The sequence below is a fragment of the Drosophila melanogaster genome, chromosome 3R, assembly GCF_000001215.4.
Source record: "Drosophila melanogaster chromosome 3R".
Taxonomy (NCBI): Eukaryota; Metazoa; Arthropoda; class Insecta; order Diptera; family Drosophilidae; genus Drosophila; species Drosophila melanogaster.
In genome coordinates this window covers 5,827,368-5,840,452 of record NT_033777.3, presented here as the reverse complement: position 1 = coordinate 5,840,452, position 13,085 = coordinate 5,827,368, and the positions used below count along the sequence as shown (strand labels likewise).

Here is a 13,085-nt window from a genome sequence, read left to right as displayed (position 1 = left end):
AAATCGGGAAAGTGAACTGCTTGCTGGTGGGGGGTTGAATATTGATAAGGAGAATGATTTACAAACTGGTTATCATGTCTTGACAAACTTTTATTATTATTACTTTTATCATTCAGGTTTTGTTGATTGTATAGAGACATGGTAAGACAGGAGGCTCTTGCTGATGCCAATTTAGAAACAAGTTGCGTTTTTTGTAAGCTTCCATTTTTAGAACTATACTTAATTGACAAAGAAGTAAAGCCCAATTTGCCACAGATAAAGAGTCCATAAATGCGTAATTCCATCGTGAGAATAGGTAGCTTTCCTTGATAACAAAAAAAGCATTATAAAAGCAATGCTTTAGTGCAATTTGCAAAATGGGAATATTATTTCAAGATAACTAATAGGCAGTTGCTATTTTAATTTTCAATAAGCTTTTATTGTAGTTATTGCCTTAAGCTTACGGCAATAATAAAAAGTAAATTAAGGTAAATAACGCATCACATCAATATGGACTTCTTAATCAACGAATTCGATTTCCTCGACATTCAGATACGCGTTACCCAGCTGGTGTAAGTGCCACATGTTAAATTTTAATTTCAAATTACAAAGAAAGTTTTCTGAGGTTTATTTTTCAACACTATGATAACATTGTTATTTGCGCACATTAATTAATAACTGATATAACCCATTAATACATTCAATTTATTTACTAGGCACTAGAACTTCAAACAGGAATTAAAATTATCGCCAATTGCTGTAAACTACTATACCAATGTTTACCAACAGCAATACAAAATCAACTTTATGAGCTATTTGTGCGAAATTTATTATTGATTCTCTGCCTTTATCAATCTTTTTGCGACTTGTTTAATTTTTAATATAATTAATTAATTAGTCTAATAAGGCTACATCTAATAATATTTTAGTTCTATACACAAAGTACAATTCAGGTAAGTAAAGGTAAAACGTAAAATATGCTCTTGAAAATTGAAATACAATTCTTGTTAAGTTAAAAGCATTTGGTTCAAAATAAAATTTAATAGCTGTATCGACGAATTGCTCTTACTTATCCTATTTAAAGCGAAACCGTCATGTACATGTACATATATGGACTATATCCCATCAATCCCACCGATTTATCTACCAGTATGTCAATTAAAATTAGCGACCATATCGCGGCATCATCTATACTATACACATGTATATCACTCCCACTTTTTCATCCCCTGCGATATTTGCCATTTGTATTTGTCTTGCTGCTGATTGTCGCCAACCTGTTGAGCATGTGGGCAAATAGCCGAGCAAATACCCAAGCAAATAGGGGCTTCGATGGGCTTCCTGTAATTGCGTTAAATATTTGCATAGAAGCGCCGGCAATCGAACGCAGTGGGTTGGCTGGCACGATTTCAATTTGCATTTTGTGCAACGATCTGGCGATTCCAATTCCTATTCCAATTCGACTCCGATGTCGATCGATCAATCAACCGACGATGACCTTCACACTGACCATGACGCAGGGCGGTGGGTGGTGGTTTTGTGGTTGGAATGGGGAATCGCCGAGCACTGGCGCCAGCAGTGGGCGTGGCCTGTCACAATCGCGGCTGCAATCGCCAGATAGGGATCCAATTTCGCATTTTAAGGGGCGTACCCGGGACTGGGCTATCGCCTCCAATCTGACCCGTAAACACTGCAGGTTCCTGTACAGCTTACTTTTATTATCAAATATATATGTACATTTGTTAAAATTAGCACACAGAAGTATAAATATAGGTATTTGTCTTTGCAATCCTAAAGTACGTGTGTTTATACAGCAGGTGGTTTATACAAAAGGAGAGCACGTACATATGTAACTGGGTGGAAGTGGAAGTCCATTGAATCTTATATAGATATTTGGGCGTGACCTTGAGTACTTAGGAACTAGTTAAACTATACTACGTATCTGAACATCGTGGAACACCAATAAGCTAGGTTGGCCTTGAGTCCGAAAAAATTGTAATAAAATTAAGAATAGGTTACATATCTTGGCTGAAGTTCAATTGTGCCAGAGGTAATTTCTTGTAAATCGTTGAAAATAGAAATAACATATAAAAAGTATTCAAAAGTATCTTTTCAAGGGCTGCTTATTCAACTACGAGTTCAATGGCATTCAGCTAGAATAAACTATGGCATGGAGTCCTTCTGTGATCCTCAACGTCCGCTCAACCAGCTCTGGATTTGACTGGCACTCTTGCCCTTCGTCTCCTGCAAGGCGATGGCAACGTAGGCAGTGGCCACCCCCATCCAGGCGCTGAAGAACCAGAACGGCACATCAGCACCGCCAGCATTGAGCACGCCGAAGAGCCATGTGACCAGGGACACGCACACCCAGTTCATCATTACGCTCAGGGAGACGGCGATGCCCTTCACGTCCGGCATGAAGAGCTCGCCCATCATCATCCAAGGAATGGGGCCATAGCCCACGGAGAAGCTCACGATGAACAGCACTATGCAGAGCAGGGGCAACCAGCCAATGGACTGGGACAGATCGGTGTGCCGATTGATTGTGTTGTAAGCACCCAGCATGGCCAGGCAGACAGTCATGATGGTGCTGCTGAAGATCAGCAGGATCTTGCGGCCGGCCTTCTCGATCAGCAGGGAGGAGGCCAGGGTCATGATCACCTGCACCACACCCACCACTATGGTGCAGACGTTGGGATTCAGCGTGCTGCTAGACTCGAAGATCTCGTTCATGAAGAAGATTACGGCATTGATGCCGGAGAACTGCTGGAAGACCATCAGCAGCACTGAGATCACCATACCGTTCCGCGAGGCGCGGTTGCTGAACAAATCCTTCACGGAGGCATCCACTCCAGTCTGGTCCAGGTCGTTTTGGATGGCCTGGATGGCGTTGCTGGTGTTGCAGTAATCTCCCCACAGCCATTTTAGTGCGCGATTGGCCTCGGAGCGCTTACCCTGCAATTTAAAAATGTGTCCGTATAAATAAATATTGATAATCAAATCATTGTCTGAACTATACAAAACGTAACCGAAGCATTTAGCATTTGAAAAATATTTGGAATAAAGATTTAAAAAATACTTTAGAAAGGTTTATACAATTTTGTATAGCTCTCAGGGACCTGAGACCCTTACGTTTTTAAGTAGATACACTGGCGTCTCGGGCACGATAAACAGGCCGACGAGCAGCAGGATGGGTATGATTAGACAGAGCAGGCTCAGAGTTTTCCATGACACCAAAGCTCCCACCACGTAGATAAACAGGATACCAATCGTAAGGAGCAACTGGAACAATGTGCCTAGACTGCCGCGAATGCTAGTCTCCGCGATTTCCGAAATGTACATAGGAGCCACCACGCAGAAGCTGCCCGTTGCGATACCTGAAGTGCTGCACATTCAAATCGAATTCAAACTGGCAAGTTTACATCACTTACCAATTAAAAATCGGCCCAAGTAAAGCCAGCCGACGGAATTGGCGAAACTAAGCGTGATCCAGGCCAAGATGAAGGGAATGTCCATGACCATAGCTGTATAACGTCGCCCGATCCTATCGGCAATATATCCAGAGGGGAGGGCTCCAAAAAGGGCGCCGAAGGGCAACATGGAACCCACCAATGTTTCTGCAAAGAAGCAAACGTTGTTTAGTAAGCCCCAGAACTTGTCAATCTGCCCAGAAATAGTACTCAATCTATAATCAATACTATCTATACTATTTATGATCACGCAAATCATAATCACTTGTAAAAAAGAGATAGCAAAATGAGCTTAATAGTTTCGGAGGGCCACAGTCAACTTAATCAATTGGAAGAATAGATAACAAAAACAAGAAAGAACGCTATACTCGAGTTACTCGACTATCAGATACCCTTTACTCATCTAAAAACATTTCATATTGTTTATGGAATATCGATAGAAATTGAAAGTTTTGGGCAAACACTTTTAGTTCCGTCTGTTCATACGGACGGACAGAGGAACGGACATGGCTAGATCGACTTGGCTATTGATCCTGATCAATTAATGTAGTATACCATTAACTCCACGAGTAACAGGAATAATCGAAAAATGGTATTTCTAAATAGATTCCTAAAGTGTGTAGGTTTTATCAATACCAGGATAGCTTTACCCTTAAAATAAAAGGGAATCAAAATGCAAACATGTTATCAATGCTATGTGTTGAACAATTTACTGGCGTATAAATGCACTCTATAACCATAGTCTATAATGTTGAACAATTTACTGGCGTATAAATGCACTCTATAACCATAGTCTATAATCTTAAGGTCCAACGCTATAAGAAAGGTACTCACTTTGCGAATCAGTCAGTCGAATGTCATTCTCGTTGGAAGTCGAGTTGGAAATACCGCCAGTTGTGGAATTGAAACTGCTTTCGTTTCCGGCAGATATCTGCGGAAAAACAGGAGACGTCCAGGATAACGCAGTTCCAGCGGCAACCGCACCCAAACAAACTGTAACACATCGATTGTTGGTCAGTAAAGACATCAATCTTAAAACAAATTTATTGTTCTCACTTATCATAGCCGCCACATATTGCCGGGTCTTTGAAGTCTTCGACTGATTTTCTTGTAGAAGATCATAGGTTATTGGATTGCGTGAGTCTCCGTCCTCTTGACTGACGGTCTGCAAAAGAAGAAGGAATCTTTAGGATCTGCTTAAAAGATTATATCACACTTAAATAGGCTGCATTCATAATGATTACGATGGCTGCCCTGCTCGGTTTCCTCACTGGCCTGGTTATGATAATAGGCAAAGTTCTAGCGTTTCTTTGGACTTTGACGAAAACCATATACGTCACCCTGAAAATTGCAAGGACCTTAAGGAAAACACCAACATTTAGCGATGTGAAGACTCGATTTAAGGAGTTTTCCCTCAGAAATGCAAAAACTATACTAAAAGAATAGTTGAACAAGTCTTGAACGCATTCATGATCCAATTCAGTACCCAATTAACTCTTAAGAAATGTCTAAAATCACTTGGTTTGTACACCGCTGAAAATGTGAAAACCTTCTTACTTAAAGCACTTTTTCATTTAAAAACACACAAAAATATATATATATATTGTTACATTTGTCCGACAAACTCTAAAATGCAATGCTGCGATATTTACCTGCCACCAACGAGCCATTGCACGGACCACTTTTTCCGAATCCATTCGAGATTCGGCCGATTTCCGGGTTCTTTAGCAACGCCTTATATAAGACGATCGCAGACGAAACGCACTGCGCCAAATTTGACGACTCTTTGTGGTGTAAAAAACGCTGTTTTATGGTTTGTATATATCGGATTATGTATTTCACTTATTTCTATCGAGTCTCATTAATTATCTTAGCAGTGCGTTTCTTTGTATATGTATTGTTATTATGTATTGTGTATTATTGTTTTGATTTTTCCGCTAATTTTAATGGCTGCCTCTGGGGCAGTGGATTGTCTCGTGCAAACACCTCGAAAAGACTAAACCGGAGGTCTCTTCGAAAAAACGTATTTTCATCTCGATGCTTGGCGAAGATTCTTCTATTGTGCATAGAACTTTTATTTTATCTGAGACTTTTGTCGGCATTTCGTTGAACTGCCAACAGATTACGCGAATCAGATGCATTCGAATCTTTTGTTTTACGTCAGAGGCAAATGGATTTATTCTTGAAATAGGATGCTAACAAATAAACAAACAACCTGTTGGAAGTATTCGTAAAACTATCCCAGTAATCGATTACCCACCGGCTACCGAATGACATTGTCATATTAATTGGCTATCAAATGACTTCTTATGTGAATCCACGCAAATATTACGCATACGCCACCGCAACCAAGTCGAGCAAAGCCCAAGCAAACGAATGCTTCCGACAGTTAAAATTAATTTGCTAAATGCATTTCGGTGCGTTTGAGGTGCACTTTCCAAGTGCATCGGGAACCAAATTCGTCGTCTATTCTCGGGCCGTAGACAGAAGCTGGTCATCGATTAGATGACAACCACGTGAGATTGCCCCTTTCACAGTTGATTCCTTGATGGCTAGGCAGGCGCCCGCTTAAAATGTTATTAAGGCGGAATTTCTAATTATAAAGTGAAACACGTATGTACATAGGTGCATCTTAATGGCGTCAAGTGCATGCCAAAAGAAACCTGTCGCCGCATTCGCACCCAAACAAGTCGATCACTCGACGGCGGTGCGAGCGAGAGGTCCCAGAGTGCGACGGAGACAGCGAGAGGGGGTCAGAACGATACGACTGACACACCCACCAAACAGTGAGAAAAAAGCCTTGTAAATATATTGCAAAATGGAACTGGTTTAAGATCAAAAATCAAAAATATTTAAGAATAAACCAACGATAATAAACCACCTAAAAGCGGTCGAGAAATCTGCTATTAAATCTGCGCAATACACTATCCAATTTAGACGTGAAATTTCGCACAGTGTACGCACAACACATGCTAATAAGCTTGCCTCGCTTGCTGTGCTCTGTTTACTCTGTTTCTGCACTCGCCTTTTGCTGTTTTCTCCCACTTTCCGACGTCAAGTTCAGCGAGTACCTTGTGCCATGTGCCGATGCACTTGGGAGGCCCGTTCCCAAGCACCTGCCCCCATCCATACCAATGGATGATGGCCTTACGCTCTATGCTTCCGCCCACAAGCCCACATTTTACTTGTCTTTATCGTGGCCCGCGCCATTGCAGCTCACTCAGTCGTTAGACAATATCTTTTATTGACGCAATTCCCTTAATTCGCTCAAGTCATTTGCCCATGCGGTAATTAAAGCGATATTGTTTACCCATGGAAGTCGCTTCTGTTGCAAGGTGTGCCCTGGTATTCAAATATAGATGGGTGAAAATGGCAAAGCTTCTTTCTCACGGATTATAGACTCCTATGGTGGGTTTAGTGGGTCTCGATGGGATAGCAAGTCCAAATTAAATACTTTAAGGGCTTTAATACTAAGCGAATTTATTCCATACCCCGCAAAGTTTGCTATGCTTCGATAGAGGAAGTTGCACAGTATAGTCCTAAATAGTTTTATTAAAATGGTGGTTTGGTTTGCTATATGTGCAAAACATTATTCATAAGGAGCTACAATGAATATTTTATTTATATATAAACATTTGTGCAAGATCGGATTCCTTCTTTAGAATAGATCCTGATTTTCACCTTATTATAAGGAAGTAGGAAAGCAAAACGAGACACTTCGAAGAGATGAACTGGGCGGCGAATTTACATCGAATCCAAACGTTTAACGAAACATTTCACCGGATGCGACTGGCCATGAAACGCTACAACTTATTGATATGTAAATATTATTATTTGTATCCCGCAGATTGCCCGACAGTTCAGTGCAGGCCAGATAAACGCTGAGTAAATATGTCAGAGAGCATAAACAACAACAATTGATTGGCACGCGACTGGAATTATGATCATTATATTATATTGCTGCAATGATTGCTGTGTGTTTTACTAGCCGATTTGATAAAACACGCTGGCACTTTGTGGCAGTGGCCAAAAACCCAAAACACGCCTGGTCTTATCAGCCAAAAAGTGAATCACTACTTGACGGCGGCAGGCTAGAGCCCGAACTTTTGGGAATCTGAAGCCAAAGAGCACAGCGTCACGTCCAAAGGTGGACAGCTAATTGGCCATTATCGAAAGCAGTTAGTGGCTGCGTGAACCGCACGCCTATCGCAGCTGCTACTCCTTCCGAAATCTTGACGATCTTCCCGGCTCCCCGATAGCAGCCTATTGGCCCCGTGCTCAGTTACGGGTGTACGTCTTCCCAATGCCCAATCGCCTGGTAAGAGCCACTTGAGCGGTCTTCTCGAGTGGCCACCGTTCGATCGGCGCAGTCTGTCCCAGTGCCAAGGGCAAGATAGGGTGGTGTACCACCCCCCAAGTACAAAACTCTTGATCCTGGGGCTCTAAGCCCTCTCTAATCATTGGTTTATGGCTACCGATAAGAGCTGGAGATCTTGGTTACCTAGCAGGCGCAACCGTAAACAAAACTGTTCAGGGGGCAGGCTTTATAAATCTTCAACTTGGCGTACACTTCTTCGCGAGGAGCCTTAGTTCGATTAGATATTTTTGCTGCCCACTTCGAAATCGTTTCGCAATTAGTAGGTAATAAATTATTATAGATTGCGACAACAAATGCAAATTTAAGTGGCTAATTAAAAAGGTAGCCCACATTTTTAGTATGGTAATTGAGGAGTACTAAGTGCCTAAGAACAAAGCTCAAGAGGCTCATGGTAATTAATAGAATTCTATGTACTAAGTTTAATAATTAAGAAAGTGTTTTTTTTTTTCTATTCATCTGAACAAATATGTCCAGTTCTTAAAATTGTATTTAATTTGGAAACAAATTGTGCTTATGTGCCCTTGAAAAGGCCTTTACTTGACAATCGGATACTTAAAACTGAAGAAAAGCAATTCATTTATAATGAATTTCTAATCTTAGCCATGTGCCGCTTCTCGTTTATTAATAGCTATGTTCGCTCCAATATTACCAAATTTACTGGTCAGCATGTCGTATGCGTAATACATTTTTTTATCGTTCATCTTTGCCCTTGCGTCTTACACTTAAAACCCAGATCTAGTGCTAGAGCAATTCAAAATTGGTTAGTTCAATTACCGTTTTAAGTTCCTCGGTAGCCACCATGTTTCAATAACTTCCAAAACAGCACTATTTAGACGATTAGCCGATTAACCCGCAAATGCGAGGTTATATGTTCGTTTTATTAGTGTTTATTTTGCTACTGCCAATTTTTCGATCGCTCCAGTTCCCTGAAAGGCTTAACTATCGAAACGTGTGGATGGCGCGACGAGCGTCCGAGCTGAACTGAATTTCTCCAAGGAAATCGCTTAGCAGCTAAGCGAAATGAGCGCCCACTGCGTCGGCGACAGCGACAGAGGCTGATACTAGAAGCCTGATATCGCGGTGGCAGAGGCAGTAGCAGCGGCAGAGACAGCGGCAGAATGACGCAGCCCGATATAATTCCAAATACGATTCATGGCCTGGGCTTCCACTGGGTTTCCTTTGGGTTTCCTTTGGGTTTCCTATGGGTTTCCTTTGGGTTTCTTATGAATTTCCTATTGGTTGCCACTGGGTTTCGTTAGGTTTCCTTTGGGTTTCCTATGGGTTACCTCTGGGCGGTCGTGAATCAAAGTTAACCTTGCTCAGGCGATTGTATCCGGAGGTATTCGACTGCTGGTCCTGGTAGTTCTGAAACTTCTCCACGAGTTTGCTCAAACCCTGTTCCAGCGATGGAGAGCTGACCTTATGGAACACCTTTAGCACATAGTCCACCAGGGCCTGGGCCAGATGCTGTTGGTTACATGGGGAAAGGGAAAATTTGGGAAAAGTTTGTACTTATTTAACATGATAATCGCTAAAATATGGGTGTATATTATAAAATAACATGCTATGTATCATCCACAATATTGAATCCTATAGATTATAAAATGATTAATAGTAGGCAATGAGTAACATTGTTACTTATTATTATTTAGATGTTTATTCAGTTTCTGAAATACCATATATATTCTATTGAGTTTTTACCCCTGCAAAGGGAGAGGCAAACCTTTGGAATAATAATATAAGTTTAAAAGGTGATAATCATTCTTAAAAACAATCAAAACGAATTGTCGAATTGTGTGATTACAATCTTAATTTTAAAATTTAAAGTGAATGTCTCATAAACAACATATACAATATATTTTTTCCTTTTCTACAGTTGAATTGGAAAAACAAAATGTGTGAGTAGCAGCTTCCTGTTTTTAAATAAAATGAAGTGACGCATTGATGGCCGCATATTCTTGTCACACAATTTGTCCAGGATTTTGTTAAAGTTTGAGTAAGGAATTGTATATTGAATCACACTTACCCCAATATTAACGGAGCCCACATGGCAGCGATTGTGGGTATGGTTGTTGTCGTTTATCATCAGCTGGAACACTACTGGATCCTTCTCCTCGATTAGAAGTCCAAAAAAGTTAATAAATCGCAGGGCATGCGAGTGCAGGGCTTTCACGTTGAGCTCAGCTCCGTTCCGGAACTTCTTAATACCCCAATAGTAATCATTTAGGAAGCTGTCAAGTAATTTTTTCAGGCATGATCTTGTCAAAAGAAAACCCACCTATAGAATACGTCCTGACCGTAGCGCCGCTCAAAGGGTCTGACCAAGTTCCACGCCTGTCTGAGGGCCAATCTTTCGCTGAGCGTGAAACCCATTTCGTCCTTGATAGGACCGAACTTAATCTTTGGTATACGCTTTGGGTAGGTAAGACTTGACAAGGAAATGTTCTTAGCAATTACTTCTTCACTCATCATTAAATTTAGTTTATTTTTACCAAATCGATAGTAATCTTAACAAAAGAGAAACAAATACGAGCAATGAAAAAAACATAAAAAATGTGTAGATTGATTTTAAATAGCTAAGACAAGATTTTCCATAGCATACTTAAAGGATTTTAAATTATTTCATTAAACTTGACCGCCATATGAAAAACAAGCCATTATTCGACAAGATTCTTAGATCATAAAAACATTTTACTCTAAAAAATTCCCCCATGCAGCCAACTTTAAAGGTTGCAAAAAGTACATGCTAGAGGCTTCTAACCGCAAACACCAACGGAAGGTCAATGAACCCTCTGTTTCTGGTCCTGCAAGAGGACCACACCAACCCTGTCCACCAGCCCACATGTCTGGAAAGCCTTCATTTGCAAATATTGTGAGACGAAGTCAGCCCGTCGCCTGCCGTTATTGTCCCCCATGCAAGCGCTTACCTTGAGTCTAAGCTCGAGCAGCTGTTTTCTAGGCTTGACAAGGATGATGTCACTAGTTGAAACGCTAATGCAACTGCTCCTGCAAACTCGCACCTTCCATTCTGCTGCTCAAAATGGGTCCTCTTAAGGTAGCAGCTTGGAATGCCAATGGGGCCTCCTCGAAGACCAATGAGATTCTCGCCTTCATCGAGCTTTACGAAATCGACGTCCTCCTGCTGTCGGAAACCCATTTCGTTTCCCGGTCCACCTTCAGAGTTCCTGTCTTTACCCACCACACTGCCAACCACCCGGATGACAGCAAACGCGGAGGTGCAGCGATCCTTATCAGATCCCTCGTCTCCCACCAACCCTTCTCCACCCTGTCGGAAAATCACATCCAGACAGCAGTTATCCAGCTGACGGCAAGCAGGGGTACTTTTAACATTGCCTCGGTGTACTGCCCTCCTAATCTCAGGTGGACGGAGGCTGACGTCGAGCTGATCATCGCTCAATTTGGCACAAAGTTCCTTGCGGCAGGTGACTGGAACGCAGAGCACAGATGGTGGGGAAACTACAGGATGCGCACGAGAGGCAGGGTGCTGTTCTCTGCTCTGGCGGGCGAAGGTATCGACATCGCTGCAACTGGAGAAGCTACTTGCTATCCCTTTCGAGCAAGTGCCACTCCAAGTGCCATCGATTTCGGGATCTCCAAAGGATTCAGACAGCAAGAAATTAACGTGCAACTACTGTCATCTGACCATCTCCCCCTGCTGTTTGAGCTGGATGAAGACGCCCAGGTATTCAAAGGTGTCACAAAAATGTTGTCACCTACTGCAAATACTGTGGCCTTCAAGGAGCATTGAGGCCACAGTAGATCTCAATCCCCATAGACACCTGCAATAGTCTGGAAGCGTACGTACATTACCTCGCAGCCACAATCGCGGAAGCAGCACAGAGGGCCACACCTCCCCCACATCAAGCTCGTCACACGACCGCAAGGAGGGAGCTGCTCTCCCACAAAAGGCGCCTCAGGAGACGGTACATCGCAACAGGAGATCCTAGCATTAAGCAGCTATACTCTAGCACCACTAACAAACTGCAGCGTTTGCTAGCCAGGACACGACGAGAAAATCTGGATACCCTGCTGGAGGGTACTGGCCCAGATAACAACAGCAATTTTTCATTATGGAGGCTCACAAGAGGTATCAAGAGACAGCCGTTGTTTCAATCTCCCGTCCAGAGTCACAGTGGCCTCTGGCTTAAGACGGACGATGAATAAGCGAGGACATTTGCTTCGCACCTGACCTCCACCTTCATGCCCTTCAACCTAACAGACGACTCAAACCGCGTAGCCATCAATAATTTTCTGGACACTCCGACTGCACCGGCTCGCCCCATTAGGCATACCCCACCGCCGGAAGTCATGATGCAGCTGAAGGCGCTACAAATCAAGAAATCGAGAAAACCCCTGGTTAGGATGGCATCGACAACCGTGCTGCGAAGTCTCTGCCACGCAAAGGAGCTCTAGCCTTAGTAAAAATATTTAATGTCATCCTAAGGCTAGGGCACTTTCCAAGGTAATGGAAGCGTGCACGTATCATAATGATACCTAAAGCCGGAAAGCCGCCAACGAAGATCGATGCATATCGCCAAGTCAGCTTGCTATAAACTTTCTCCACGATTTTTGAGAGAATACTCTTAGCCCGCCTGATGGAACTGCCGCAAGTAGTGAACCACATACCTCGACACCAATTTGGCTTCAGGAAGTTCCACGGCTGCCCTGAACAAATACATCGACTGTTAAACCAGGTGACGCATGGCTTCGAGCACAAACTCTACACGGTCGGCGTCTTTCTAGACGTGAAGCAAGCGTTTGACAGGGTGTGGCATGAAGGACTTCTATACAAGATGAAAGCTCTCCTTCCTGCTCCCTACTATGCCATCCTGAGATCGTTCATCTCTCATCGGACCTTCGACCTTGCAGTGCGTGATGCTCGGTCCAGCCTGGAAGAGATTCACGCAGGAGTTCCACAGGGAAGTGTTCTTGGGCCCTTCCTGTACACCCTGTACACTGCCGACCTGCCATCTCCCGCCAACAACACCGAAGTCTCCCCGGATCAGCTGCTCCTGGCCACGATGACACCGCCATGCTGGCGTCTCATCCTGTACTGTAAACTGCCTCCAACGCAGTCCAGGAATGGCTGTATGTAGTCGAAAAATGGACTGCCAAATGGAATGTGGCCATTAACTCCTCGAAGTCAGCCTGCGAACTTTTACCCTGTGGCCCGGAACTTTTTGATGGAAACTCCATCATCAATGTCACATCGCACTACCTAGGAGTTCATCTAGATC

General features: G+C 42.9%; 2 protein-coding genes and 1 non-coding gene across 5 annotated transcripts, besides 2 other annotated features; 1 reads left to right on the top strand and 2 right to left on the bottom strand.

Moving 5' to 3' along the window:
- Positions 1–1,670: 1,670 nt before the first annotated feature.
- CG1208 (uncharacterized protein) lies at positions 1,671–8,814 on the bottom strand. Of its 2 annotated transcripts, none has more exons than NM_001104222.2 (6): positions 5,102–5,424; positions 4,506–4,614; positions 4,284–4,442; positions 3,411–3,596; positions 3,112–3,356; positions 1,671–2,934 (listed from the first exon to the last, which is right to left on the bottom strand). In NM_001104222.2, exons 1-6 carry the CDS (start codon positions 5,144–5,146, stop codon positions 2,170–2,172), a joined length of 1,509 nt encoding a protein of 502 aa, NP_001097692.1. In that variant the 5' UTR covers positions 5,147–5,424; the 3' UTR covers positions 1,671–2,169. The 2 variants fall into 2 exon arrangements, with proteins under 2 accessions (NP_001097692.1, NP_649598.1); NM_141341.3 differs by lacking the exon at positions 5,102–5,424 and adding an exon at positions 8,602–8,814 and having other exon boundaries at positions 1,679–2,934.
- Positions 3,801–3,990: a mobile genetic element.
- Positions 4,275–4,975, top strand: asRNA:CR45192 (antisense RNA:CR45192). 2 transcript variants are annotated; one of them, NR_125075.1, is made up of 2 exons: positions 4,275–4,462; positions 4,542–4,975. The 2 variants fall into 2 exon arrangements; NR_125076.1 differs by having other exon boundaries at positions 4,515–4,975.
- Positions 8,668–10,391, bottom strand: glob3 (globin 3). Its single transcript, NM_141340.3, has 3 exons — positions 10,106–10,391; positions 9,854–10,058; positions 8,668–9,294 (listed from the first exon to the last, which is right to left on the bottom strand). Exons 1-3 carry the CDS (start codon positions 10,297–10,299, stop codon positions 9,103–9,105), a joined length of 591 nt encoding a protein of 196 aa, NP_649597.3. The 5' UTR covers positions 10,300–10,391; the 3' UTR covers positions 8,668–9,102.
- A 142-nt stretch (positions 10,392–10,533) lies between these two features.
- Positions 10,534–13,085: part of a mobile genetic element that runs on past the window's edge.

Coding starts and splice junctions, on each gene's coding strand:
- glob3 (NM_141340.3), bottom strand. CDS start 10,299: ATGATGAGTGAAGAAGTAATTGCTAAGAACATTTCCTTGTCAAGTCTT. Junction 10,059..10,105: donor GGTCAGGACGTATTCTATAG/GTGGGTTTTCTT, acceptor ATTACTTGACAG/CTTCCTAAATGATTACTATT. Junction 9,295..9,853: donor TGGGCTCCGTTAATATTGGG/GTAAGTGTGATT, acceptor TGTAACCAACAG/CATCTGGCCCAGGCCCTGGT.
- CG1208 (NM_001104222.2), bottom strand. CDS start 5,146: ATGGATTCGGAAAAAGTGGTCCGTGCAATGGCTCGTTGGTGGCAG. Junction 3,357..3,410: donor CTTGGGCCGATTTTTAATTG/GTAAGTGATGTA, acceptor GCAGCACTTCAG/GTATCGCAACGGGCAGCTTC. Junction 2,935..3,111: donor CAGTGTATCTACTTAAAAAC/GTAAGGGTCTCA, acceptor TTTAAATTGCAG/GGTAAGCGCTCCGAGGCCAA.